This window comes from Anoplopoma fimbria, chromosome 16 (assembly GCF_027596085.1).
Source record: "Anoplopoma fimbria isolate UVic2021 breed Golden Eagle Sablefish chromosome 16, Afim_UVic_2022, whole genome shotgun sequence".
Taxonomy (NCBI): Eukaryota; Metazoa; Chordata; class Actinopteri; order Perciformes; family Anoplopomatidae; genus Anoplopoma; species Anoplopoma fimbria.
In genome coordinates this window covers 2,706,017-2,733,565 of record NC_072464.1, presented here as the reverse complement: position 1 = coordinate 2,733,565, position 27,549 = coordinate 2,706,017, and the positions used below count along the sequence as shown (strand labels likewise).

General features: G+C 40.7%; 3 protein-coding genes across 4 annotated transcripts in view; 2 read left to right on the top strand and 1 right to left on the bottom strand.

Moving 5' to 3' along the window:
- Positions 1 to 18,498, top strand: part of lrrfip1a (leucine rich repeat (in FLII) interacting protein 1a) — a 46,745-nt gene extending 28,247 nt beyond the window's left edge. The window contains exons 9-28 of the mRNA XM_054614917.1: positions 38 to 79; positions 205 to 261; positions 1,036 to 1,095; positions 2,236 to 2,319; positions 2,853 to 2,915; positions 3,297 to 3,374; positions 4,213 to 4,311; positions 4,823 to 4,849; positions 5,409 to 5,534; positions 6,410 to 6,481; positions 7,570 to 7,740; positions 8,839 to 8,931; positions 9,180 to 9,272; positions 9,467 to 9,559; positions 9,817 to 9,961; positions 15,810 to 15,859; positions 16,478 to 16,598; positions 16,698 to 16,777; positions 16,876 to 16,980; positions 17,082 to 18,498. Coding sequence (XP_054470892.1) covers positions 38 to 79; positions 205 to 261; positions 1,036 to 1,095; positions 2,236 to 2,319; positions 2,853 to 2,915; positions 3,297 to 3,374; positions 4,213 to 4,311; positions 4,823 to 4,849; positions 5,409 to 5,534; positions 6,410 to 6,481; positions 7,570 to 7,740; positions 8,839 to 8,931; positions 9,180 to 9,272; positions 9,467 to 9,559; positions 9,817 to 9,961; positions 15,810 to 15,859; positions 16,478 to 16,598; positions 16,698 to 16,777; positions 16,876 to 16,980; positions 17,082 to 17,189 — 1,767 coding nt within the window. The 3' untranslated portion in view covers positions 17,190 to 18,498. The remainder of the gene's footprint in view (positions 1 to 37; positions 80 to 204; positions 262 to 1,035; positions 1,096 to 2,235; positions 2,320 to 2,852; positions 2,916 to 3,296; positions 3,375 to 4,212; positions 4,312 to 4,822; positions 4,850 to 5,408; positions 5,535 to 6,409; positions 6,482 to 7,569; positions 7,741 to 8,838; positions 8,932 to 9,179; positions 9,273 to 9,466; positions 9,560 to 9,816; positions 9,962 to 15,809; positions 15,860 to 16,477; positions 16,599 to 16,697; positions 16,778 to 16,875; positions 16,981 to 17,081) is intronic.
- Positions 1 to 27,380, top strand: part of maip1 (matrix AAA peptidase interacting protein 1) — a 231,636-nt gene extending 204,256 nt beyond the window's left edge. Inside the window, exons 2-4 of the mRNA XM_054614928.1 lie at positions 25,638 to 25,764; positions 26,344 to 26,494; positions 26,599 to 27,380. Of these exons, the coding sequence (XP_054470903.1) occupies positions 25,719 to 25,764; positions 26,344 to 26,494; positions 26,599 to 26,677 (276 nt within the window). The 5' untranslated portion in view covers positions 25,638 to 25,718 and the 3' untranslated portion in view covers positions 26,678 to 27,380. The remainder of the gene's footprint in view (positions 1 to 25,637; positions 25,765 to 26,343; positions 26,495 to 26,598) is intronic.
- On the bottom strand, positions 19,940 to 24,085 carry tyw5 (tRNA-yW synthesizing protein 5). Of its 2 annotated transcripts, none has more exons than XM_054614923.1 (8): positions 23,843 to 24,085; positions 22,268 to 22,422; positions 22,112 to 22,181; positions 21,985 to 22,029; positions 21,693 to 21,830; positions 21,128 to 21,215; positions 20,849 to 20,965; positions 19,940 to 20,737 (listed from the first exon to the last, which is right to left on the bottom strand). In XM_054614923.1, the coding sequence occupies exons 1-8, from the start codon at positions 23,993 to 23,995 to the stop codon at positions 20,427 to 20,429; spliced, it is 1,077 nt and encodes a 358-aa protein (XP_054470898.1). In that variant the 5' UTR covers positions 23,996 to 24,085; the 3' UTR covers positions 19,940 to 20,426. The 2 variants fall into 2 exon arrangements, with proteins under 2 accessions (XP_054470898.1, XP_054470899.1); XM_054614924.1 differs by lacking the exon at positions 23,843 to 24,085 and adding an exon at positions 23,406 to 23,545.
- Positions 27,381 to 27,549: the final 169 nt, after the last annotated feature.

The window sequence follows — 27,549 nt, the reverse complement described above, 5'->3', positions numbered from 1 at the left end:
GGCGTCAGTGTTTCTCACTCGTGTTCTTTGTTCACAGAGGAACGGCAATGATGATGATTACAGTGTGGTATCCAGCAGGGTTAGTAGCTGTGTGTTGAACTGACTGTACAGACGTTTGCATTCAGTCTGTTGTAGAGTCACTGAGTGCTTGTAAATCTCTAGACAACCTGTCACTCATGAGCCTCCTCTTTGTCATGCCGTCAGAGCTCAAGACTCAGTGATGAAAGCAGAGCGTCTCGCTCCTCCAGGCTAGAACTAACGGTTAGTGTTGGCTCCGTCTCATCCTTATTGCTGAAAAGCTCAAGTCATATTGTTTATAGCTTAATTATTGGTGTGATAAACCAAACACAACTGCATTGTGTTGAGTGCAAACTGTTCTGTTGACTCCAGAGTGTAATTTTGCTTTGAAAAACAGTTTTTGGAGGTAGAAATAATCTCAATGTTTTGAGGCAAACTGCAGTGCGTGGAGCCAAAGAAACTGCGTCTTTGTATGAAATGTAGTTGCCATGGGCTGTACCGAATAGTTTGAGGCTTCATTTGTTACATTGACATTCAAATTCTAAATCATCATCTGAATGCTATTCTATTGGTTATGTTTTACCCCCCAGGAAGCAAATTATACATAGTGGCTAAACCGTGTTATTACAACTTCCAGGTCCGTCCCTAATGCCATTGGCCTTCAACTTTAGTGGAAGGCAGCAGTAAGCCAAAGTTCTGTTTGAATTATAACAAGATAAAGAAATGGTCAAATTAAATGACGAAGGGGGAGCTGCTTAAGAAAACAAATGGCTAAGATGTTTCATACATTCTTATAGTCGTCCTTCTAGAAGGAAGAACAGAAGCTCCTCAACACAAATGATGTAACATTTTATTCAAAAAGCCTCTAGAGGCTTGCACTAATCTTAAATGGCTTTTGTTTTTTTAAATGTTTCCAAACCACTGACAGCGTGTGATGTGTCCATAAGTTGAACCTGGGTGGTGTTGAAACAGAATAGAAAGGTGTTTGATGTTCTCACCTGTGCTCCCGACCCTCAGAGCTCCAGACTGAGTGAAGACACCCGGGTGTCTCGTGCCTCCAGATTAGACCTGCAGCCGGTGGGTGGCGTTGCACCGCTGTGTTTATTTGTTTCCTAATACCACTAATGGCCTTTGGTGCACACTTGTCTCATTGTCTAAAGTTGTGTTTATTAAAAAAATGAGTTGTAAGATCAACTGAAGCCCTAAACAGACATGATTCAAATATATATATTTTTTAAAGCCTGTCTCTCAAGATAACATCATTAACATGTGATCTCAGGATAATGGTTAAAAGAAATAAAAATGTTTAAGAACTAAAATACGCTTTGTTATGAGATCACTGGAAAATTAAATAATCACAACAAAAGGTTATTTTCTTGAATAGTATAAGTATAGAACATGTTGCTTGTGACATTTATGAATTAAAAATAAAATACCACAAAATTGTGTGGGAAATTACTTTATTCTTACATTTTTGGGTTACTGGAAAAAATGTATAATTAATGTTTCCTGACAGTGATTTCAATTATGAAATCTTCCATTGTAAAAATCACTAATTTATACTGTGAAATAGCTACATTTCTGAATAAATACATTCTGAAATGTCCTCGGATCTGAAAATGCATATCTATTGCTATTTCAAACGTTTGAGTTTCGTTTTGGAAAAACTCTTAATTGAGAGAGTAAATATGCTTGATTTTCAATATGTCAGAAATGTCCTGGAATCAAATCTGTCGTAGCAGAGATAAAAAATCTAGTTGGAATCATGTCCGTTTAAGGCTTCCGTTGCTTACAACCATTGACAGTTTTGATTGTTTTACTTAAGTATAATTTCATTGGGGCATGAGGTGCGTTTCTTAACAGTTTCTAATCGAGCTTTTCTGTTTTTTACCGAAGAATACATGTAGGTGCATGTATTTATTTTCTTTTATGAGTTTAATTTCTGCAAGACTTCCTTGTTGTTGAGGAGTCTTTGTGCAATATTTCCCAAAGATGTCCGTTCCCAGTGGAGTCAGTACCGTGACATATTTTTAAAAATAGCTTTGTGTTGAGTTCTGGGTTGCAACAATCTTTTTATTATCAGTCCAGCCATTTGGCAAGCATGCTGATTGCCTGTTGGTTCTGTGTTTTTGGAGTTGGGCTCCATCATTTATTCCTCATCCCCACCTCCCTCCTCCTCTTGGCTCCTTACTCCTTCTTCCTCTTTCCTCGTTTCAGGCCTCTTATGCTTCCTCTGACTTGTACAGCTTCAATGGTCTGTCCTCTTCCAGAAACCCAGGTTCAGCTCTCAATGGTTACCAGGTCTGTACCCGGGCAAATGCTATAGACAAGACACGTACTGTAAACATTTCAAATAATTGCTGCTCTGTAGCTGCCAGCTGACCTTTCACCTCTCTGTGGAGAGGGGCGAAGACATACATAATAAATGCAGATAAATCATCTTTTATTCTTAAGTTTTCACAACCTGTTCCAAGCTGCTGCCTTCTAAACCTCATCTTTACTCCCAACTCCATCCTCTGTTGCAGTTCTCCAGGTCACTCAGTCAGATCTCCCAGCAGCTCTATCGTAGGGTTGGTTCCATTCATTTCCACCTCACCTTTTACACAGTGCTAGATAACACCTGTTATTCATTCACTCCCTTTAAATTAAGGCCCCCAAATGAAATGCATTTTAAATTCACTGAGCACTGACGTCACTGCACATTTCGGTTTGGAATGGAGGCACATATCAGGCACTGAGGGCAGCGCCTGGTGTCTCACCAGTATAAAAAGCCTATGGTTGTCTGAGGCGTGAGCGTCCTGCTAACCCTGTATGTGTTTGTGTGACATGTGCAGAGCTCCTTGTATGAAGACGGCCTCTCTGTCGGGTCACAGCGGGTCTCTGGCTCCAGCGCTCATGTAAGACTCTCTTGGAATTGTGGCCTTGTTGCTTTGTGTCGGAGAGTGACCCGGTGTGAAAAATGGTGGTTTTAGAAGAGTGCATATAAATTCAGTGCGTGAAACTTGTGTAAAATAATTAAATGGATCATGTGTGAAGTTTGCTTTAGTTATGTTCCTTAACTTTATTTTGAGTGTTGTTGTTTTTTTTGCATGGGAGTTGTTGAGTTGAATATCATTGGATTTAAGTTTCTAATTTGTGTGTGTTGTTAAAATGGCATTTCTGTGTTCATTTAAGTGGATTGTGATTCGGGCATCAGTCCTAATAAATGTGCATGCGCATGTTTGTTTGCGTTTGCCTCCAGGTGTAGACAGAAACATAACCGTGTGTTTTCTCTGCAGCCTTTAGAGTACTCTAGTTATCGCAGCTCCGGCTCCAGAGCCTCGTCCAGGGCCGGTTCGGCCCGCGCCAGCCCAGTGGTGAGCCTTCATCGCCCCCACCCCCCCATACACCCTGCTGCCAACCGCAGGGTTCACATCACACCAGCCTACATGTATATAATGCCTTCTAACCACATAAGTCTGACTGAACTCACACTACAACACTTTGTGTATGTGTCAAGAGGACTTATTAGACATAATTAGACTGTGTTCTTTCGGTTTGTTACGGTGACTCAGACTTGGCACTGCTTGCACGATTTGTAAATGTGCAAACATAATTTGTTCTGTGTGCAGTGCAGGTATTTCCTGGTTGACCTGTACAGCAGCACAGTCATTTCAGGACAGGTTAAAGTTTGTTTTTATGCTAGTGAGCCATTAATTAAAGCTCAGAGAGGCACTAGACAAAAAAGTCCCATTCATGCCTGCAATATAACTACAAATGCAGTGTGTGCTTGTCAGTCCAGTTCATGGTTAAGACAGGCCGCAGTGTAGTGGCTGACCATCTGTCACCAGCCTGTAGCAACAGAGAGACTTTCAGCTGATGATGGAATCTCCCAAAAAACCTTTGTGTTAAAATATTCTCTTTTGTATATAGAAATCCATTGATTCATCAGTCACCGGCTGAAGAACCAGTTGGCTACATCAGAATTCATAAATCTTAAATTTTTTAAAGTTCCTACTGTACGGTGACTGTTACTGACGAGGAGTCACCATGACTGAGAACCGTGATGCGTACATTGTTTTTAGGGAAAGCCTTTAAATATATATAATGGTGAAGAAGAACATAAGTAACAAACTTGGATGTTCCTAAAGTGTTGCTCTGCTCTGTCTCTGGCTTCCTTTGTTGCTCTGTTTCGCCCCCTGATGGCCGGTGCAGGACAACTGCGGCTCCGTTGCCAGTTTTTTGAGGAGCGCAGCCGGTAGCGGCGGCCTCCCACGTGACCTGGACGACGTTACTATTCCTGACTTTTCCGATGTGAGTCTCTTTGCCGCAGCAGGAGGCATGCGGCAAATTTTGTTGCCAGCCGTCCTTCCTTTTTGTGCGCTTCGCTCTGCAAGAAGGGCTGATTGTACGCTGTGTTTGTGTCAGAGGTTAACTCCTGTGCTGATTGTGGCGACTACCAGAAGATGGGTGGGGGTGGGGGGGGGGTGTGGGTGTGAAAGCTGAAGATGGCCTTTTGTTTGAAGTGTTTTTTACCACATGATCTGTTGTTTAATGGAATACTGTGTTTGACTCGTTTTGATTTGGGTGATTTTTGAAGCCTCCCATACTAAATATTTGCATGGCGTCGTTTATTCAAATAAACTTGCGCCTTTTCTTAATATGTTTGTGAGTAGAAACCAGATTGGAACATGTGTAAGCACTGCTGAGCAGCCTGCAGTGAGGATTTTGGGACTTCCTTCCTCCCTCCCTCAGTTGGTTTTTCGGCCCAGTGGCCTCCACATCACCCTCTGTTAGCTCTGACTGTTTTTATTTGTCTCAACAGGTGGAGGACAGAGATTATCTTGAGAAGGTGAGTGGATTGAATAACCACATGCTGTGTATTAAATTACTCAAGATGCATAAAGGAACATTAGTTAATGAAGAATAATGAGTACTTTGCATATAGTTCTTATTGTGTGCCTTAGTAGTGAAGGCAAGTGAGGAAAGAAAAATTATAGTGATCCCCTTTCTCAGTCTTAATTATTTTCTCTCCTGTGTTTATGGTTAAAAAAGAGGGGTTTTTTCCTGGATTTGTCAGGATAATCTTTCTTACTTCTTTTTTTCATCTCTGAAACAGGTGGGGAAAAAAGCTTTGCCAGGACATTGACAACAGATGAAAAAATTGTTTGTTTGTTTTTGTTTTTCATCTGTTAACATGAACTTTTTTATTGGTGAAGCAGGTTTCAATTTAAGATTAAATAATTAAGATTATCCTGGCAAAAGCTTTTTATTTCTCCTGTTAATTTGTGAACACAGGAGAGAAAACTATTTAGATCAAACAATAGAGAATGGATCTCCAGAATGTTCCTTTCTCACCAATTAAAGATACCTAAAGAAACCATTTGTGTGACAAAGGTCTTCTTCCTCAGGGGTCTCGAGCAGCTTCTGCCTTAACAGCAGCAACCCTCACCTCCGTAGGCGGGACTTCCTCACGGAGAGGAAGCGACGAGACGGCTATAACTATAGATGCAGAGACGTCTATACGAGAAATCAAGGTAATGGTGAAGAGATGGAGCTCCCTTCTGACCGAGAGAATAGATTTCCTCGTGGATTGTGGTTTTTGTTAGGTATCATGCAGGGTTGTTATAAAATTGACCTAAAGAGACGGTGTGAAGGAGTTGGAGGCATCTAGTGGGGAGGTTGCAGATTTCTACTGTAGAAACATGATGGTGCATCAGGGTGGACTCCGTGAAGAGGACCTGCGCCCTATCTAGATATAAACGGCTCATTCTAAGCTAAAGAAAACATGATTCTCAGTCTCACGTGATTATGCATGAAAACATTCTGAATATTATGTTCCATTTCTGACAATAAATCCTTAAAATGCTACACACTGGCCCTTTAACAAATTTAAAATGATAATTTGATCAAGATCACAGTTTGAGCTTCAATAATTATTTATTAATTCAATAACTGACCAAAGTGTATTATCATTTTGCCCACAATTATTTCTCCATTGAGAATTTACAACATTTTGAATATTTGACTTTTGATATTTGGTTTTGATTGCAATAAAGTTTCTGTTGTGTTATGTCAGAGCAGGAATTCTGTCCACAGTCAAACTTTAGAACTCATGGCAGCTAATTGAGTGTAGAAGAGGATGAGTCATTTCTACAGCCAGCTTCATTAAACCACTGGACATGAGGGGACACAGTCTCCCATTAAAAAACAAACTGGATCTTACTCTTATATATGGAAAGGAGTAAATATAGCAGACAGACTGAAATGAAATTCCGTGCTGTCGTGCTATTTTCATTCTTTCTGCAAACACTTGTGTTGCTTTTCTCATTGCCAAACTTCCTGCATCGTCACCGCTTCTGATGTTGTCACACTGTGCTTCTCTGCTCACTGCCGCTGCACTCTTCACCAGGAGATTCATGAACTGAAGGATCAGATTCAAGATGTGGAATCCAAGTACACGCAGAACCTTAAAGAAGTCAAGGTATATAAGCCTGAGAGAGACCCCCCAGAACCCCTAACTCCAGACTCACTATTCACAGACTCACTATTCACTAATAGGTTTGATGTCTCTAACTTTCTCTGGTGATTTTAGCCTTGTTACTACCACAGTGGGTCAGAAATGCAGTTATTTGTGCAGACAAATACACTGTTATATAACCCAAAGGGCACAGTGGATCGTAGATCAATAAACCGATAGTTTGATAACTGAAGGCTTTTGATTTGAAACTAAAACAAAGACATGTTCTATGAAGTATTTTAGAATCAATACCGCTGCTCTAGACTTGCCACAAATATTGACACACATTGACAGTAGTACAAATGCAGTAAGTTTGCTCCAACCGATCGGCCAACGATGATTATCGGCTGATATTGGTTCTAAATAGTTTGATCAGTGGCTCTATAAATGCCAAACAGAAAAGCAGAATATAAATGCCAAACAGAAAAGCAGAATGCTTTCTTGCCTGCTCTTTAATTTGCTCTGAAAGCGACAGCTGGATACAGACTCACTGTACAAATCTGACAAGAAAAGTCTATTATAAATGATATAAGGAAATACTATATAAATTATCTGAAAATATGCATTCCTAGCTGCAGCACTGTTTTTTTTTCTTCCTCCCTCTCCCTGCTGTTCTCCTGGAGTTTAATCCCCCATTTTTTACTTGTGACACGTGTACCAAAATATCAAAGTCTGCCCTTCCACTCTATATTTTAGAAATAGCCTAGCATCACTGCGGTCAGGCTTTATTTCTCATATATTTTCCCCTGGGAAGATGTTTTCTAAGTTGTGTGTTCACTTGCAAACTGTTGATCTAACAGGCCAAGTTGTGTCTACATGTTGCATGTCTTTCTTCATTCTTGTGTGTGTGCCTTAGCCTCTTCTTAACATTTCCACTTACCACGGTTACACAGGCTTACACAGTTGTCCGATACATATAGATGGTTGCATAGGCTGGATTCTCTGCCACATGCATCCAGCTGTTACTCCAAACACAATGTATTTGATAGAGGAAAGTATGACGAGCTGTTATGTTCTCATATTCTTACATTCTCTCTATGCCGTGACATTAGGATGCATTAGTGGGAGTGGAGGAGAAGTACCGTAAGGCCATGGTTTCCAACGCCCAGCTGGATAACGAGAAGAACAACCTGATGTACCAGGTGGACACGCTCAAGGACTCGCTCATGGAGCTGGAGGAACTGCTGTCGGAGTCGCGCCGCGGATATGAGGAGAAAGTCAAGGTACAGCAGGAACACAGAGGAACAGACTATAAAACCAATGATGTTCTCTGTTTTAAAGGTTAAAAGAGACATTGTAGGCTTAAATCTTATATCTGAAGGTTGTTATTATTAATAAACCATTGATGTATCCATCTGTTTTGGAGTGTCATAAAACACATAATCTATTTTATTATTGTTCAAAGCCCTCTGCTGTTGAGAAATGTAAATCAATGTGTCATTGCTTCTGAGATCATGTCTCTCTTTGTTCAATGCCAGTAAAGTGTGATTTAAAAAAAAAAAAACCTTCTAGCACACTGGAAGTGACACACTGGTTTCCACAAACTTCTCAGCCATCTTTACGTTGAACCCCTTCCACTCTGCAGAAGCCGACCATATCTAACTGTATGGAACATGGTTTTAAGGGTGTAAACTGGAAACCTAGACTCTTCTTTCAATTTTAGAATTCATGTTCTGCCTTCCGCAAAGCCATTACGATAGAAATATACAGAGTCTTGAATCTTCCAGCATCCTAAATTCAAATGATGAAAACTTGCTCAAACATGCAAAAGTTGCAGATATTAAAGTCCTGAATGTAAGTTTCCCAAAACCTTTGAACGCATCATGTGATTTGAAAACTCTTTCTTACATGAAAGCATTGGACATAAATGGAAGCTAGAAAAAAATCAAACACTGAAGTTTAAAGAAACCAGGCAGACTCTTCATGTAAAGGTTTTCCAATATAGATGCACAGTCGACCACGGACCCATCTGTGATTTCAGCCCAAAATGGCAGCAGCAGTAACGCAGTGCCATATAAGGGCAGCTGTCAAAAAAGCAGCACAGTTTTGTCTCTTTGCTTCTATACTCTTTGTTACAACTACAACAAATACAGTAAAACAGCATTATATTGGTATGTAAGGACAAACATTATATTGTAAAGTGCAATATGTCTTCCACTGTGGCACTTGACACAGCTTTCAGAATGACAACTGACATCACACTTGACAGCAACACAAGTAGCATTCCTGTAACGTTTCTGGATGGGGTGTGTATGAGATGGATGTTTCCAATGAAAACAAATGGGGTTATTGGTTGTCAATCCGTGTTTTGTTCCTCACAGGATTACGAGCGTGAGAAACATGCCCACACGGGGCTTCAGTTCCAGTTCAGTGAAATGAAAGAGACGCTAAAACAAAGCGAAGAGCTGCTAAATGTGAGTATTCTTCCCCCAGTGTGAACGCGGTTCACTCAAAGTGGGCGTGTAGAAATGGAGCCTCCCATTGGTTTAAAAGACAGATGTGAAGAAAGGATAACAGCTGCTTTCTACACCGTTTGTCACCTAGATAGGCTGCATTCCCCTGCTTTCTTTCTGTTCACACTGTAAACATGCATGCACGTTTTTATCACTTTTTGCTTTCTCTCTCTACATCTCAAACTCGCTTTCCTTCTCCTGCTGTTTAGGACATCCGTCAGCTGCGTATCAAACAGGAAGGTTTTGTTAGAGAAATCTCTGACCTGCAGGAGACGGTGGATTGGAAGGATAAAAAGATTGGGGTACGGCCTCTGAGCCCTGGTCCTGCAGTTTTTCTATTTTATTTACTACATCACGTACAGCATTTACTTTTGCCGACATGAATTCAGTATCTCCTTTGCACACGAAACTGAATGCCATCTTCTTACTAACACTTCTTTCCACCTCTTTTACACTTTTCTTTTCACTCCCTTTTGCACTTGGGGGCTCCGCTCAGGCCTTAGAGCGACAGAAAGAATACACAGATGCTATTCGAAATGAGCGAGATGAGCTCAGAGAAGAGACGGTGAAGCTGAAAGACATTCTGAAGGTACTCAGTCAGTGTGTGATGTGTATAGTTTATTGAAGTAAAGTGTGAAAGTATTGTTGTCACGGTAAGTAAAACTTTAAAGGTAAAACCCAATCCTGGGTTATTGAAGGTAGAAAGTAACTACAAATGCAAATATATTCTATGTCTACTTTTTGTTTCCAACTCATTTTTAAACCAGATATACAGCATTTATTTTGTGACTTATTTTGAAGATGGGAACTCTCTGGAGCTAATGTTTGACCTTCTGTTTTTTCTAGAAACATGGAATAGTATTGGGTCCAGATCTAAACATCAATGGAGAGATTGGTGAGGCAGAAGGGGACGGGTCCCCCAGTGCAGACCCTACTACCCAACCGGCTCAGGACTCACAGACCACCTCAACAGAGGGGAACAGCATGCTCGGTAAAACTTCTCACTACATGGCTCTGAATTAATCTGTCTGAAGACTTTCATTCCAAAATGTTTTACAGTACTGATGGAACAGAAAATTCAGCAGTAAAAATAGAAAAACAAGTTATTATCCTCTCATAATTGATATCTGATCTGAATGGTTAATGTCTCATTTTGGAATAAACTCTTCAGTTACAAGTGTTGTGCTCCTGGAATGTCAAGCCTCTTTTAACTCTGATTTGCTGTTACCTGAAAGGATAAGTCTGGTTTTATTCTGTGTTTTTCTGGAGACTGAAAGTTTATTCTTGGTCTTGGAAACTCACAATGACAAGAACATCTCACCACAAGGTCAATTTTGTAGTTATTTTGGAGCTATCAGTCTCCACCTTTAATCCATCGTTGACGAGAAGTCCTTTGATAGTGCTCCAAACAAGGAAAAAACAACATCTGCAATTCGCTGGCAACTAGACAAACTATCTGAGGATTGTGTTACTGCTAATCTTCAAAGTGGACCTTTTGGTTTTGTCAACTATTCATTTTTATTGTAAACAAATTCCATGAAAATACCAAAATAATGGGATTGGAGTCCCTAAGTATTGTGTCTCAGCCTGACATAAATCTTACTCCTCTTTGCAACAGAGCTCCATTGTTGTCCAAATACACATCTGTGATGTAAATACTCACTAGGGCACCAAATTAAAATTAATCATCAGCTGAAATAGCCCCCAACGAATGCACTACTTATTCCTGTCATTCCTACAGACAAGTTAAGAAAGTCAGAAAGTTGTGAAAGACTGAGTAAAGCGTTAGTTATTTTTAATATTTTCATGGAATTTGTTAACAAAAAGAAAAATATGTAGGAACACCAGCCTTATCCTTTTAGGAAACATCTATCCGACCCTTTCTTTTCTGTTCAAACTAAGATTCCACTTACAAGCTCAGCATGCCTCTGGGGTTCACATCTTTGTCACCTTTTTCACCCCTGGTCTTCATTATTAATGTTTTGGCTTTTGATTTGTTACTCATGCACCTTTTTCATCATTTCAGCTAACACATAGTAGTTCTGAATCACAACTGACTCACACATGTTAATGCATGTGGCGTAGATGTGTAAATGCTGACAGGTCTCTACAGGGTTGATGGTACAAAAAAATTAGACCACCTTTAGAAACAAACAGTATGTGTAAGGAACATTATTGTAACTGCACTGTGACATATATCTTTGAACAGCTGGCTTCAGACTTCTTCTCTTGTTGATCGATGTGCTGGGAATCAAGAACTCAATTTCGGTGTTCCTTCTGCCTTTCTTCTTCCTCTTCTTCGTCTTCTTATCGTGCTTCTCTTGGTCATCTTGGCTCTGTGCTTCTCTTCCTGGCCACTGAATCAATCAGGTTTTCTGCCTTACCTTTGCTTCTGCTGTTGCACCTCCTCATGAAGATTACAGTTTTGTAATCCGTGTCCCTTCATCACCGTGTACTCTTCATGATCTCTCAGGCAACACAGAGGATACTCAGTTGAGAAGTAGCGGAGAGGAAGAGGTGGATCCAGAGCAGCATCAAGAAATGTTTGAGGAAGAAAAAGAGAATCACCAGAGCTTTGATGCACTCTGTAATGTTGCTGGTGATTCCACGCTAGAAACATCTATCGAAAAACAGCCAACAGAAGAACAACAGACGTGCTTAGATGAGGACATGAAGGCGACCACAGAAGAAGACAATGTTAAAGAAAGTTGCCTCAGCAAGGACTTAAATGTTGACATTATTGACCAATCAATTACAGAAGTCAAAGATATAATCATTTGCAGCCCGGGGCTTCAAGAGATTGTAACAAGTTCTGAGGAGAATGTTCCAGAAACCAAAACGTCTAAAGGGGGAGATTTAGGGGAGACAAGTAACCCAGATTTAGGGGAGACAAGTAACCCAGATTTAGGGGAGACAAGTAACCCAGATTTAGGGGAGACGAGTAACCCAGATTTAGAGGAGACAAGTAACCCAGATTTAGGGGAGACAAGTAACCCAGATTTAGGGAGACGAGTAACCCAGATTTAGGGGAGACGAGTAACCCAGATTTAGGGGAGACAGAAACCAAAAACAGTAGTGTTGACACATACAGTGATGACATTAGAGAGCCATGTAACAACCGTTATGAGGAGCAAGATAACAAACGGGAAGATGAGGAAAGTAACTTGCAAAATGTAGAATCTAGTCATCAGCAAAAAGCAGCGCAAGATGTTATGACAGAAAGTTTACCTGATGAGTCCGACCCAGCCGAGTCAAACACTGAACCTCAACAAGAGCCTGAGATCGCAGAAGAGGCAGAGAACAACGAGGCAGAGGAAATACCCGGTAAATGTCAGACCCAGGGCGCCGCTTCTTCAGGGAAGAAGAAGAAAAGGAAGAGAAAAGGCAAAAAGAAAGGAGGAACGAACGAGGATAAGAACCAACAAAAAGATGGAACTGATAAAGAAAAAGACAAAACGAAAATAGACAACAAATCAGCTACAAAAAATAATGGGCCAATGGCAGAACCTGAACTTGACAGTTCTGTCACTGAAACCCTCAAAGAGTCAAGGGTGGATCAAGTTAAGAATGAGCAGGACAGCCAAGAAGATAGAGTTGAAGCTTCAAAACCCGAAGAAACCAATGAAACTGTGGAAGAACCAGCAGTGGAACTTGTTACAGATGAGCGTGGCAAGAAACAAAATTTGGAGACCGATAACTCAGAAGAAGCAGAAGCCCTTGTTACTCCCAAGGAAGAAAGGTTGGATCATGTTACGGATGAAAGGAACGAGGGACTAAGTTTGGAAACTCAAACAGTAGAAGCAGTAGAGGCAGTGGCACCCGCTGAAACCAACTCTCATGTTGAAACTCTCAGTGACTCCAGAACAAATGCCAGAAACGATGAGCAAGACAAGCAACAAACTTTGGATACTGAGAAGGTAGAGGAGGTGGGATCTATAACAAGTCCTGTTCCAGAGACCAACCTCAGCAATTCTGATCTTATCGACAATTCTAAAGGTGACGAGAGCACTGATGGTCTCGACAGAGAGTGTTTTTCAAGTATAGATAACTCTAAAAGTGAATGCGACATCCCAACCTCTGACAATGTCATCCACACTGAGTCAGAAATTGTTGATTGTGTAGAGGTTGAAGTTGGGTCTATTGAAGAGATGCATTCTGAAGGCACAGCTAATAACCCAGAGAACATCTTTGAAGCGAGCGGTAAGGAAAACACTGAAGCTGAATCGCGTATTCCAAGCAATGCTGACATTGCTGCTGATGAATCTGAATCCACAAGCAATCCTGAGAATAAGGACGATTCTGTGTCCCAGTCCTCTACCGATGTCTTCACCGACACTCTCAAGAGCTTGTCTGGATCAGAGCCGTCCACAGCCGTAAACTCAGGCAGCGGTGATGCTTCCATCGAGGTTTCCGATGGAAGTCCCGAGGAGGTTACTGTCAAAGATGACGAGGAGCAAGGGGCAGAGACTGAACAGGAATCCTTACCCCCTATCAGTCCTGGCGGAGAGGATTCAGAGCTAAAAGCAGACAGAACCGAAAAGGAGGAGCTGAACGGAGGCTTGAGGGAAGCCGAAGATTTAGTCGAGTCAGAGCGCTCACAGGACGGAAAAAGTGACCTTTGTGACAGTGCATCATTAATGAAAACCGACGATGCATTTGACTCCGTGAAGAGTCTGTTGGAGACTGTTGGAGAAGCGCAGGCCGAACAACTGGGTGACGTACAAAGCCAGACATCACAGTCTGAGGATGAGGCCGATCAATCAACTGCCAAAGTGTCCTCTGAAACAGAAAAGGTCAATACCATTGACATGTTAGATACACCGGACCCTCCAATAGAAGCTACTGAAATAGGGTCCTCGACAGAGCAGGAACACAGAACTGAAGAATCTCCCGTTGAAGAAGATCCAGAACATAAAAACAGTCAAAACGATCAGCAAAGTGAGACGGAGCAACTGCATGAACCCGGCAAAGACAAGTCTGAGGATGGTGATTCGTCTCAACCCACCCTGCAGGACAGCGGTGAAGAGGACGGGGAAGAGGATGAAGGACTTTCTTTTGATTTCGATGACATGGATGTGGAGGCGGCTGTAGCCACAAGTCTCCTTAAAACTCAGAGACAGGAAGAAGTGGATGAGGCAGTTGAAGTCATGCCGGATGAAAGCAGCAATGATAGTTTATCAAATGAGAATATACAAGACGGTCCAGTTGAAACCATTGACGAGAAGTGTACGGTTGCCGGTGGTAGCCAGGTAGATTCACTTGAAGCTGTGCCTCTAGAAAACCACCACTCTGGTGAGGATGCCTTGTCTGAAAAGGAGGAATGTGTGCAAAATGTGTGTGAAGAGCAGAAAAACATTCCAGAGGAAGAAGTGGGTGTAGCAGATGAGCCTGAGCACATTACAGAGGAAGGAAAGGTTTTGAGGGTTGGAGAGTTGGGTGTTGTTGAAGAGGACGTTGACCAGACGGCGTCTCTGCCTGTAGAGGAAGGATTAGATGCCGTTATGCATGAGCTGCAGGGTGAAGATTTACCAAAGAGAGCAGAACCCGTAGCCAGCGATAAAGAGCCACAGCAGACAGGGAAAGATGTGAAGAAGAACAGCAAGAAAGGCAAAGGCAAGGGCAAAGAGGAGTGTAAGATGTCTTAACTTATGGATGGTATATTGTGTGTGTGTGTGTATATATATATATATATATATATATATATATATATTTATTTTCATCTGCATTCGCTTAGCTGTTTATAAAGTAGTAAAAAAAATATGTGCCGCACTTTGATCCTTTCCCAAATGAATATACCTTTTTATATCATTTTAATTTAATCCATGTACAGTCTAAACAGTCTAAAGGTCAAATATCAGTTTTCATGAGGTCACATGTCCAGAACAAAAAAAGACTGAGATTGTGAAGAGAATTTAAACTGCTCATGGTAGATCTTACTTTTGGACAATACTGCGCTTGCTATGTCGTGTATTATTATTTTGTTATTAATGCACATGTATCATGCTACTGGTTGTCATGTGTCATGAATGGATAATATTGTATCGCATAGTTTTTTCTCATGCTACAATTCGAGGAACTCATTGATTTATCATTCCATATGTGCATATATAAAAAAAAAACCCACAGCTGTTCATTGGTCATTTGTTAGTTACCTAACTAGCTTTTACATGTTCCAGCTGTAATGTTGATGGTTAAAATGCAAAGTGCTTGGAGACCCTGTTCTGTTCTCAGGGATTAAAACAACTGCTATTTGAAAACCATTTCCATTTCCAAGAATGAGAAATGTATGAAAAATGTATGTTTGCATTTTGTTGTATTTAATGGATGTGGTGCTTCCCGCCGAAATGCTAATAAATACTCTGCTGTTACCAGTTTGAAATGTTGATCCAAATGCATTTTTTGTATTGAAATTCCTTGAGTGACAGAATGCAATAATAATGTCACTGCCATCATCTCCAGTCAGCACATCTCCACGTAGCTCTCCATGTCTTGTTATACCTAAGTGTGTAGCCTGCTGTGTGCTCTTGCATTGACCCTCTTCTCCACAGTTTGTGCATGCTAACAATCCCAAACACAATATGCCCCATCACTCCCCCATGGAAGCCTGCGCTGTTGCATGCATCAACCTCCCACCCTGACCCAGCCCCCCCTCCCACCATCTCCCTGGCTCCTCCCATCCCTGGTATGTGAACTTCTTTTTATTCAAAGATGGATGGCAGCAGTTGTGACGGTTGTTGACTGAAATGGCTTTGTGATGCACGACGCTCCATTTGAATTAACAATCTGTGGCCGAGACTCTGATGTCAAATGTTTTCTCAAACGTGTGTTTCATCTTGTAGAGATTCGCCTGAGGAAACTGGTGGATGAGCGGGAAAAAATGATCGAGCAGGTGGGTCTATGAGTCATCCATTAGGAGACTGTAGTCTCAGTGAAATGTATGATTTGAAATCAGGAGATATTATTTAATGTTTCAGTCATTGCAGCATGTCGTAAGGCCATATTTTTCAATTTCTGTATAAGTGTTTGTCCCATTGCTATAAACATTGAGAAGCCTAAAGTGTCATGACGATAGCACGGTTAGCTAAGTGCATGAACTGTAAACCGTGGTAATAAAGGAAGGGAATTATACCTACAGGTGCAGAAGTGAATGTAAATTGGACAAATGGAGACGATCAGAGAAAGTGGAAGATTGAATCAAATCCCTCACACACCGTCCCGCTGCTTTAAATATTGTGGATTAATCCACTGCTGAAAATGGTCCCTAACAAATGCATTAGTTCTTCCTCTTTGAGTTATGTTTGCTAAAAACTACAGTGACCAGCTGCTTTAGAAAACAATTGGGCCTTTTTAAAATTGAAACTATATATCTTTTAGGGGTTTATAAATATGTATTCCTTCAGTGGCAGCAGGGTTGGAGACAGAAAAAAACATTGGCGGTTTTGGTATTTCATTAGTTTTGTTGACAATAATCATTCATCAGCTTATGTGTTAATGGCTCTGTTTACAGGTAAAGAAGCTGAAGTCCCAGCTGGACCAGAAGACACAGAGGAACGGCACTGAGAACAGTTCAAGCCCGGATGGTGAAATTCTTGAAAACGGCAACGATCCAAACTTGATAGAGCTGCAGAGTAAGGAAACCGATGCGTGAGAACAGACCAGTAGTTGCACTTTGCTATTTCAATGTCTCCTACAACTCAAGAATCTTTTCTTTTGCTAAATCTTTTCAGGAGATTCAAGCAGGCAAATAAGTGACTTTAAGTTCAAACTGGTGAAGGCAGAGCAAGAAGTGACCGCTTTGGAACAAAATGTAAGCTGAGAACAATCATGAATAAATTGTACAACTAAAAAAAAAAAAACATGAATATTCTCACCTAAGAATTTATTTTTTATTTCTTTGGAATCCAGGTGACCAGACTTGAGGGTCAGGTGACACGCTACAAGTCTGCATCAGAGAATGCAGAGAAAGTGGAGGATGAGCTGAAGGCAGAGAAACGGAAGCTACAGAGAGAGGTAGAGTTCTGTTTTCTGATGTTGCCAAAAATGACAACTGGTCTGTTTAACATGCTCTGTTTTTAAATCCATTCTCTCTCTCTCCCCGTTTGGCTCAATAGCTGCGGTCAGCACTGGACAAGGTCGATGAACTCGAGTCAAACAACAGCCACCTTTCTAAAAGACTGGAGAAGATGAAGACTACTCGCGGCATGGCCCAGACTCCATAGAAACCCCCCCCCACACACATCCAACGCCACAAAACTGGCTCATCTCCTGGAAAAAAAGAGTCTTCCTGCATTTTGGGTTCCTCTTCCATCTGCCGCATAGCAACCTTATGAAAAAGAACAAAAAAAAATCTAAAATCTTAGTTACCATATCCACAGAATAGAGAACAACAAGCAATGTGCCATTTCTTTGTCTGTTTTCTGCCCGATGAGAAGTCTTTGTAGCGTTAATGCACACAGCCAGATGTACATGAATCTGTGTGTACCTCGTGACCTTGGTTGACCCTCTGCACTGCTCTGCTAAAAGGGGGACCGGGCCACAAGGAGAGTCCCGGGACAGAACGCCACTCTCTGTTGTCCATCGTAGCGTGAGACAAAAAAATGCTGCACTGCACCTCTTCTTCTGCTGCCTCCCATCAAGATTCAAGATATTGACTTGTCTTGCTCACATGGAGGACAGAGAAAATTCAGAAAAGACAAATCACAGTGCAGGAAACAGTGTGGAACCGTGTCCATGACCCAAGACTGTGATGTTCATTGCTGAGAAGACGATGAGCGCTTTGTGTGTGTCGTAAATGAAAGAGCAAAATGAAGTGTATTCTCCCTCAATTGCATTCAAAGCCAAACTATTTTTAAAGGTGTCCATGTTGGTAGTAAATCTGAACAAAAAGGAATGCTTCCCCTAAACACAATATCACACAATGTAAACAGTCCAAAAGTCACCAATCGTAGCTCCTTAATGTAGCCAGCAGCCTGACGCAGGTTATCCTACAGCTTTGACTCGCAGCGTGTCCCCGCCCTTCACATCTTCCAGCTCCTCTCTGCTTCCTGTAGTCAGTCACTGGTTGGCTCTCGTGCACACACGTACTTGCTGAGACTCACTGAAGAAATGTGACGATGGTGGTCTCAAAGCGGTGTTAGCAGGAGATAGCGAGCACACTGGGGAGAAGCTGCTTCACTGTTTACAAAGCTTCAAAATGCTTGTAAAGAAAAGTTAAACAACTGTAATCTTTGTGCAATAAAAGCTCCAACCATATTGGTATGTGCACACATGCATTTTAGTCCCGGACTACTAAATGTTTTCTTTTAACATTGTTCCCCGGTATACTGTGCTTTATTATCCCAATGTTCCGTTGTGTTTCTTTCATCAGGACCATGTTGGAGGAAAAGGTTGACGGTTCATTCTTCACATTTTAGACCGTAGTTATGAACAAGCGAGTCAGTAAACCTTGAGATTGTTTCCCGTTTCTTTACACAGTCGGTAGTAAAGTACAGCAGCTTATTGTTGTTCAGTCGGAAATTATTATATAAATAACTGTTTTAATGAGCCTTTTTATGTTATAACAAGATATTTTACATGTTATTATGACACATTGTTATTAATAGATAACAATTACTCCGCTTTTCTCAGGAAATTACAATAATGTATTTTAAGTTTGCTTTAATATTTTGATGTATGCACATTCATTAATGTTAAAACAAGAAAAGTTTGTTGCAAAAAAATGACCTATTTTACTAAATCTAACAATGACAGAATGGTATATTAAGAAAAACTAAAGATTATTTATTCACGCAAACAAATAAAAAAGTCAAGTTGTATCTAAAGGGAGTAAATATCTTTTTGCTTTTGGTGAAAGCAATGTACTGCTGTAGTGAGGTAAAAAAAAAAACTATTGAAAATATCCTAAATCCAAGGTATTCAAGGCAACATAGATTGAACGGGTTTATAAGGGTCTAAATATTTAAGACCCAGTAACTCCTTTCAAATGTTCTACATTGGGCACTTTACGCTTAATTTAAAAGAACATGAAGGCCAACTGAATGATCTATAAGTGTTCAACACTCGGATGTCTTCACTCTGCTCCGGGGGGAGGTGGTGGAGCTAATCAGGAATTACATGAGGGCAGTACACTTCAATAACCAATAAGAACGATGAAGGTGCCACTTCAGGTTCGTTAAGGTGTACTGTTAGAGATGGAGGTTATTGTTTACAGGGTTCTGAAAAATAAGCTTTAAAGAGCTCAGAATTTTCATCTTTATGTTGTGTTTGCCAAAAATCTTACATTTTTCGGTATTTCAGGAAAGTGCTTCCCTAGAAATTTCTCATCAAGAAACTACTTTATATTCGCAATATCCTGAGACATGAGACACAAGGGGAACGCCAACCAAATGACTTATTCCAATAAGTTCTTTCCATGGCCTAGAAATCAGTACTTGTGAACATGAGCTACTTTCTCCCTCAAGGACAGAAAACGGAGAACCAAGTCTCAAACTTGTGATGTCATCAAGTAGAAAGTGTGGAGCTGCTCTATAGACAATGAATGGGATGATTTTGTGAAACCACAGATTGTTTTATTTTTCTATACTCAAATGAGCTTCTCTCTATTGAAGTGTTGTGAGTCATGAGCAGAAAATGAACCATATGCTCTGAACATTCTCCTGGGTGCTCTCAGTGTCATCTAGAACATCTCTCCCAATTCACTGCAATGGAGCAGTTCCACACCCTATACTACATCTTTTTGGACTTTGGTTTTAGACCGAAGGAATTACTTTTGACATTTGAAAATGGTTTATCTCTTACCTGGATATTAGCCCCATACATGGAGCAACCTGGTACTGACGAGTGAAGTAGATGCAGAAGTGTCTTACAACTTGCATTCTATCTACTGACCAGCAGGGGGCGACTCCTCTGGCTGTAAAAACAAGTCCAATTGTATAGAAGTCTATGAGAAAATGACCCTACTTCTCTCTTGATTTATTCCCTCAGTAAACATTATAAACATGAGTTTATGGTCTCAATCTCTAGTTTCAAGTCTTCTTCAATACAGCATGATGTTCATTTAGTGAATTATGGTCAATTTAGTGTAAAATAGACAATTTGCTTAGGGCAAGCTGACTGTGATTGACAGGTCGCTGTTGCTACCAGAGCCATATACTGAGTCTCTACGTCACTCCTCTGCATTCCAAATATGGGAACCTCCGTTAATTGGTTACAAAAAGCAAGATGGCGACGGCCAATTCGCTAAACTTGAGGCCTCATAACGGCAGTCCACAAACCAATGGATGACGTCACTATGACTATGTCCACTTTTTATATACAGTCTATTGCCTCATATTCATCCAAACGTTCACATGCTCTGACATAATCACATTTAACCTCCAATCTGAAAGTCAAACCAACCAATCAAAGCATGACATGGTTGTAACACCGTTGTTTTATTGGTTTATTTCTCTGGACCCTCATCCAGGTTTGGTGAATTGGCTGCTGGGTAATGTTCCTTCCTGCGTAGTTGTGCTCGACAGACCGTCACAGTACGTCCGTTTTTGAATGCGCTGTACCATTCGGCGCCCGTAAAAGTCCCGATAGTCCACCGGGAGCTCGTCCAGAGTGTGTAGCACCCTTTCCAGCGCCTGCAGGGCTCGAGTCGCGGCCGCGGGGTCTTTGTTACCGTACGGGTCCTTTCGGTCATAGCTGTCGGCAGGTAGATGGCGCCAGAACACATTTACGCCCACACCGAACTGCAGGGCCAGTGTGTTGTGGAACCACAGGGCTGATGAAAGCAGGGACACCGTGATTATTTAAACTCTTTTAATTATGACAAACCTTGTTACCGAAGTGTGCAGTGTGTTTCTTATATCACGATTCCAGCAGTTTTACTCACCAGGGATAAAAAGTAGATCCCCGGGCTCCAGCACACACTCGTATCTCTTCGCCTTCACAAACTCAGGAAACTGATTCAGGTCTGGGGAGTCGATGTCCAGCACCTCCGATTTATCACCTGATGGGTTGATTTAAAATGAAAATAGCGACTATAATAATTTATTACATAGAACACTCACAAAAATAAACCATTCCTCCAATAGGATGAAATCAATATCAGAGTTTGATATGAAATATTTTGAGCATTCAAACAAACTGGCATCTTCGCACAGCCACTTGCCCGACAGGTAGAGGTGCAATGCATCCTGGGGGCTGTAGAGAGCCACTCTCTTCCTCCCCGTCACCTGAGCCAGCAGGTTGTCCATCACCTGAAGGAATGAGCCGCAAAGACCAGAAAAGGCTATATAGTATATATATATATAGTATATATATATATATATATATACTGATACACCATCTACATCTGTGCCTAGAAGGACAGCACATACAAAATGTACCTTAATAATACCAAATTCCATACACCCTACATAACCCAATCTAATTGTAATCTACACTCATTGACTCTTATCCTTTCATTTCCTACGTCATTGTAACTGCTTTATGTTATTGTCTGAATGTCTGTTGTTTTAAGTCTGTCTTCCATGTTTATGTCACTTTATGTGTTGTTGTCACATTGCTTCACCAATAAAAAAAATATAATAAAAAAAGAAAAAAATACCAAATTCCACTAATGCTCTAAAGCCACATGTTATGAGGTCAGCGTCCCGTTCAATGATACAGACAGGCTACAAATACAAAGAGAAACTGTAGAAAACAAGTACGGGGACTAAACGCAGGAGGCTCACGTCGTAGTGCGTCCACAGCTGCAGACCACAGGAGCTGATGCGGAACACACTGGAGAAAAACTGATCGGGTTCAAAGAACGATGGGATGTGAAAATCCTCTGCCAAGTCCGGGAACTGTTTGCTCAGATCAGCAGGTTCCTGTGAGAAAGACATTTAAATTCCTTGTCAAGAGCTTTCTCTGAGTCAAACTGAAGACCTTTTGTTGCCATATAAATACAAAAAAAATGTCTAAAATCAGTTTTTAGTCGCAGGTCAATCTGAAAAGTATAAAACCATCAAGTCTTCCCCAAACCTTTCGAACATCCTCTCCCAGTGATCGAAGATAATAGCTCTCGTCCTGAAATAAGACCATGAAATGTATGTCATTAAAAGATGAAACATACTGTAACATAAACAAAATCCTTATTTATGATCCTTACCTCACACAGGAAGAAGTCAGAGTGTGTTTTTTCTGACGCCCTTTTCACAAACTCATTGAATGGCAGAGTCCTGTGAATAAAAAGGTGTAGATGAGAACTTTGCAGAGAGTATTGATCAGCGTGTTTATGTTTGCGTGTTTGAGAGAGAGCGCTCACTTGTACGCAAAGTTTTTGTGAAGGAAGTCCATCTGCGGCACAGTGGACACGTGGATCTTCACTTCCTTGTCTCCCCCTCTCTGTCCCAGATACTCCACCGTCCACTTTTCCAAGCATGGTCCAAGACACGTGCCTCTCAGGACGGCCGGTCTGCGCTAGGGACAAATCGACAGAAATTTAGCTGTAGATGCACATCCGTACATTCTGTCTGATAGAAAATACATGTACTCCAGGATCCAATATCATACATTATACTTAACTTAAAGGGCCAGTCCATGAAGACCACTTTACTTGTCATGGGGAGTTCTAGTGTTTAGACTGTTATAACAGCTGTATAATGTCCTCTTTGGATAATGTCCCTGATGATGTCATCAGACACTGTGTTACAAACTGAAGTCATAAGAGTTTCAAAGATGTTGATGTTTACCAGTGTCTGGTCTAATGAACAGACAATACTGAAATGCATTATGGGACTTAAAGTCAACATTACATTGATACCATTCCTTATTTAATGTGTCTTGGCCCCAACGTCCCCCAACTTTATGAGAATGCAACTCCCAAAAACTGGATTACTCCTAAAGACGTTGAACAAACAGATAGCTAGAGGATTGGGCATGACAATACATTGGCTGCACTTGGTAAAACTTTAAATGAAATAATTTGATGCCTGTTTTTCCAGTGTTTCTAAACAATTCATATTACACGGTGGAAAGCAGCTGGGAGCATTATGATTATTATCATTATCGATTCATCTTTATAAATGTATCAAAAACACTTCAGTCCATCTTCAAAGTGTTAGTTGTATCTAACCAACAGGCTGAAACACAGATATATTTCGTTTATAGTGATAAAAAGAAAAACTCAGACAAGCAATGATTAAATGAATTGCAGGTGAGTGATTTTCTATCATCCACTCATCTTTACTTAATCATTTATACTTAATGCTTGTCATCAGTTTTTGTCGTGCACCATTGACAATGTCAGCTAATAAAGAAGCAGAAGAAGAAGAAGTAGCAGCAGAAGAAGAAGTAGCAGCAGAAGAAGAAGCAGTCTCGTAGCGTTACAGTTGGAAAGTGTAGTTTAGTCACATTTTCCTGCAGCCATGAAATCCTACACTAGCCGGCCGGATGTATCTCACCTTTGGATAAATATCTCGCAGAAACACGTCCTTATCTACTTCTGTAAATATCGGCACAGGTACTTTTTCCTGCAGCTCCATTTCACATGATTTGCTTAAGAAATTCACGACATTAATGAAAGTAAACAGCTCCTGAGCTGAGGCGGCGTCACACTGTTAGAGTTCCCCGTAGAAACAAAAAATGACTAAGTAAAAGTCGGCTGTGAAAAAAAAAACCAAAGCATATTAATTACAAAAAGATGTGCATGTTTTTATAAAACCAAAAATCAATCTTATTCACAGTATTTCATTGCTTTAATGTCTGTATTTTTAATATTTGCAATTTGTTCTCCGGGGGAAGTTACAAGTGCACGGACAAGAAAGCTTCCGAGGAAGAAAAAGATGGCGCTGCCCATGTTGAGAGGTTGTCACAGGTTTCCATCAACATTTAGCCTTACTCGTCTATGTTTGAATGAAAGTATCATCCTGAGCCGGTCCTGTAAAGGCCGGCTACCTCCTCCCTCCCCTGCGGCCGTGGGAGCGTCGGGCCGGCCGTACAGCTCCGACGGCGGCGCACAGAAACCGAACCAGAAGCTGGTGGTGGTCGGCATCCCGAATCCTTTTATCTGGTTTCGCACCCGAATATACTACTTTCTGATCCGGGCTTACTTTGATAACGAGTTCAACATTGAAGAGTTCACGGAGGGAGCGAAGCAGGTCTGTGAAAACCTGGAAACAGATGCTGCAACTTCTCTGACAGCTCATTGAACGTGATTCATTCGCCATTGCGACCTTAAGCAGCTCTAATTAACATTGTTCATTCTGTTCTGTTAACTCTTGCAGGCCTTCTCCCATGTTTCCAGACTGCTGTCACAGTGTCGGTTTGAAGCTTTGGAAGGGCTTGTGGCTAAAGACGTAAGAATGGGAAGCCAGCAAGTCTAAACTCTTATTATTACATTACATTACATTACATTACATTACAGTCATTTAGCAGACGCTTTTATCCAAAGCGACTTACAGTCAGTAGTATATTACATATCATTCACCCATTCACACACTGATGACAGGCTACCATGCAAGGTGCCACCATCAGACTCTAACTAACATTCATCATCCAGTCCACACCGATGGCAAGCCTTCAGGAGCAACTTGGGGTTAAGTGGAAGCCGGGTATCGAACCACCGACCCTCTGAATGGAGAACTACCTTGCTCTCCACTACGCCACAGCCACCCCATTTTATTATCTATTGTCTACCTTGTTATTGATCATATTTGAAATATATCAACAAAGTTATCACATTGTATAGAGAAATATATATTTCCACCACATCATATTGGGAAAAAAATCACAATACAGACGACACAAAACTGTACAAGGGAGATGTGAACTTAAACACACAACTTATTTATTAATCCAATAGTATTTTTCTGAAGTCTTCAGTGTTAGTTAGAAACAGAGTCAAAGAGATCTTGTAGGTCACATATCGTATGGATTTTAGGTGTGATCTGAAGCACTCTAGCCTTAAAATTCATAAGCAAAAACATGTCCTCAAATATTGGTGTTAACTTATTAAAACCGATAAGATAGAGCGACTTCAACCTATACATTCTACTTGATATCTCCAGCTGATCCCCACTTCCGTTTACAATATACATGTACTCGTCTTTATGTGGGTACTGTTTTTGTAGATTGTACACAGTGAATCTTAATACAACATGCAACAGCTATTTGAATATCACAAATAGAATACAAAGGGATTGTCCATTTGATATTTGTGGTTTTCTGAGATCTTTTCGGAGCTGTTTTACCACAATCCATAATAGAGTCCTACATCTCATGTCATTTCCTTTGTGCATTAGATTGTTTTAGAATTGTTTCCGCCATCCATTACATTTATTATGTCATGGCAACAAAGGCTGTGCTCCTCACTTCTTGTGATATACTGGAGTGTTTAACCTCTCTAGGCTCCTAAAAACTATTTCAGAGAAACCGCTCATAAACAGATGCCACTTGTTATGATGGGTCGTTTGTAGGAATAACTAAAAAGATGAGTTGATAGTACAAATCAGGATTTATTAACATTTGCAGTTTAATTGAGTAATCAGTTTAATAGATTTCTGCCAAATATAACGTTATCAAAATGTTTTCTTGTGTCAAAGGACACACTTGCAGTATTTTTTTATCCTTGTATATAACTGGTGTAATCTCGCTGCTCAAATTGAGCCTTATCTATTTTTTTTATGTCTTTGCAGTTGATTGCAAAGCTGGAGGAAAAGTGCACCGTGCTGCCATCAAGCCACAAGAAAGCTCTCTCTGCAGACGCTGATGAGATCATGTACACGACACCTGGAGACGTCGCGATCTACTATGATGATAATGGTCAGCATGAAGTCTTTACCTCCCTGATCCTGATTTTTGTCAGCAAATGCCCATGAAAAGAACAAAAACTATTAAGTGATCCTATTAACAAGTACTGTGTGCATCAAAGCCCCATTGTTGTCCAAAACTATTTAAAACACACCAGTGAGCCACACCGTTGCACTGGGTGATATGTTCCTTCATTACCCTGAATACACACACTGTAGTTTATTCTAACTTGATCCCAAAGGCAACCTCCTGCTGCTGTACATTTCCACTAGAGCTCCATGGGGATTAATCCACAGCTGGAAATAGTCCCCAGCAAATGCACTATTTACTCCTGTTTGATTAACATTTGTTAAAAAATATATCGCCCAGCTGTTTTGGTAAATTGCATTTTTTCAGTAGAAACCAATGTAACCCACCCCAAAAAAATAAATAATAATAATAAATAAAACAACTTAACTAGGGGTAAATTAAGGATACCTCATTAAAGGCAACAGAGGAGGGATCCCTCTTGCAGTACGTAAATAACTGACATGCAATAGATGTGTGCTTGTGTTTGTATTTGGGCAGTGTTAATCAGTGTCATTTTTCCAGGGAGAAAATTTGTCAGTATTCTGATGCGCTTCTGGTATCTGACAAGTGCACATCTTCCTAACGACGCCATGGAGGGAACCCGTGTCTTCCAGGTGGACATCAGTGGAGAGGGAGAAGCAGAAACGAAAAGACTCCTATCTGCAAACTACGAGTGAGCACATGATTACTGTCAGGAGTGTAATGACTCGGGCATATAGAATCTAACTAAGCTTTGTGTGAATTAGAGTATTAGTGCTGATCTTTCTTTTCTGACAGATTCCAAAGGGAGTTCACTAAGGGAGTGCCTCCGGACTGGACCATTACGAGGATAGAGCACTCCAAGCTTTTGGATTAAAATGGTTTTGATTTGTGGCAGTTGTGCCACTGGAAACTAATCAAAGACATGAAATCGCGCTCAGTATTTGCTTTCATTAAATTGAGTAAACAAAAACAGCTCAAGATAATCCACAGAGTAAAACGTGATGCATCGCCTCGCTGGGAAGTCCGAGGAAAGCACCAGGACAGACTTGGATTCACTCACTTTTCACTGTTGAAAAGACTCATGAGCCGACCCATCTATTCTCATAGAGACTGCGCAGATCTGTCTGCGGTATAACAGTGTTTTTGATTTTATTCTTCAATATCTCTGATATCCCAACCCAAAAAACAGTGATCAGAACTAAAGTACAGTAGGTTTGTGAACTCTTGAACTTCTCATTTTAACTTCCATGTATCGTCATATGGATGGGGCTCGCTGCACATGGGTGTGCCTTGCACTTGTTCTTGGAAACTCATCTGGCTTTCTAATTTTGTAAAGACCAACTATTGTCTGATATTCCCAAGTAGAGAACCATTTTTTCTCTTCGTAGGACTGTGTGGTATAACAATGTAACAATTCAATGTGCCCGATTCCCTTTTTTTTCACACAACCTGTTGCAGTAACCTGACTCTGAAGTACATGCTATATATGAACAGTATGTGTAAACACATGTTTGCAATGATTCAGGCAGCTTGATGCAGCTGCAGCAGACCCTTGATTGTGTTATTAAAGAATTGAGAAATGGAAAATGTGGACAGATAACTATTAATTCATATTATTTATTTTTCTATTTCTGATAATTGTAATAAGGAAATGTTTGCGAGAACATTTAAACGTTCATGAAGATCACGTCAAGGCCATTAGAAAATGAAATACAATCTCAGAATCAAAGTAAAAAATCAATGAAA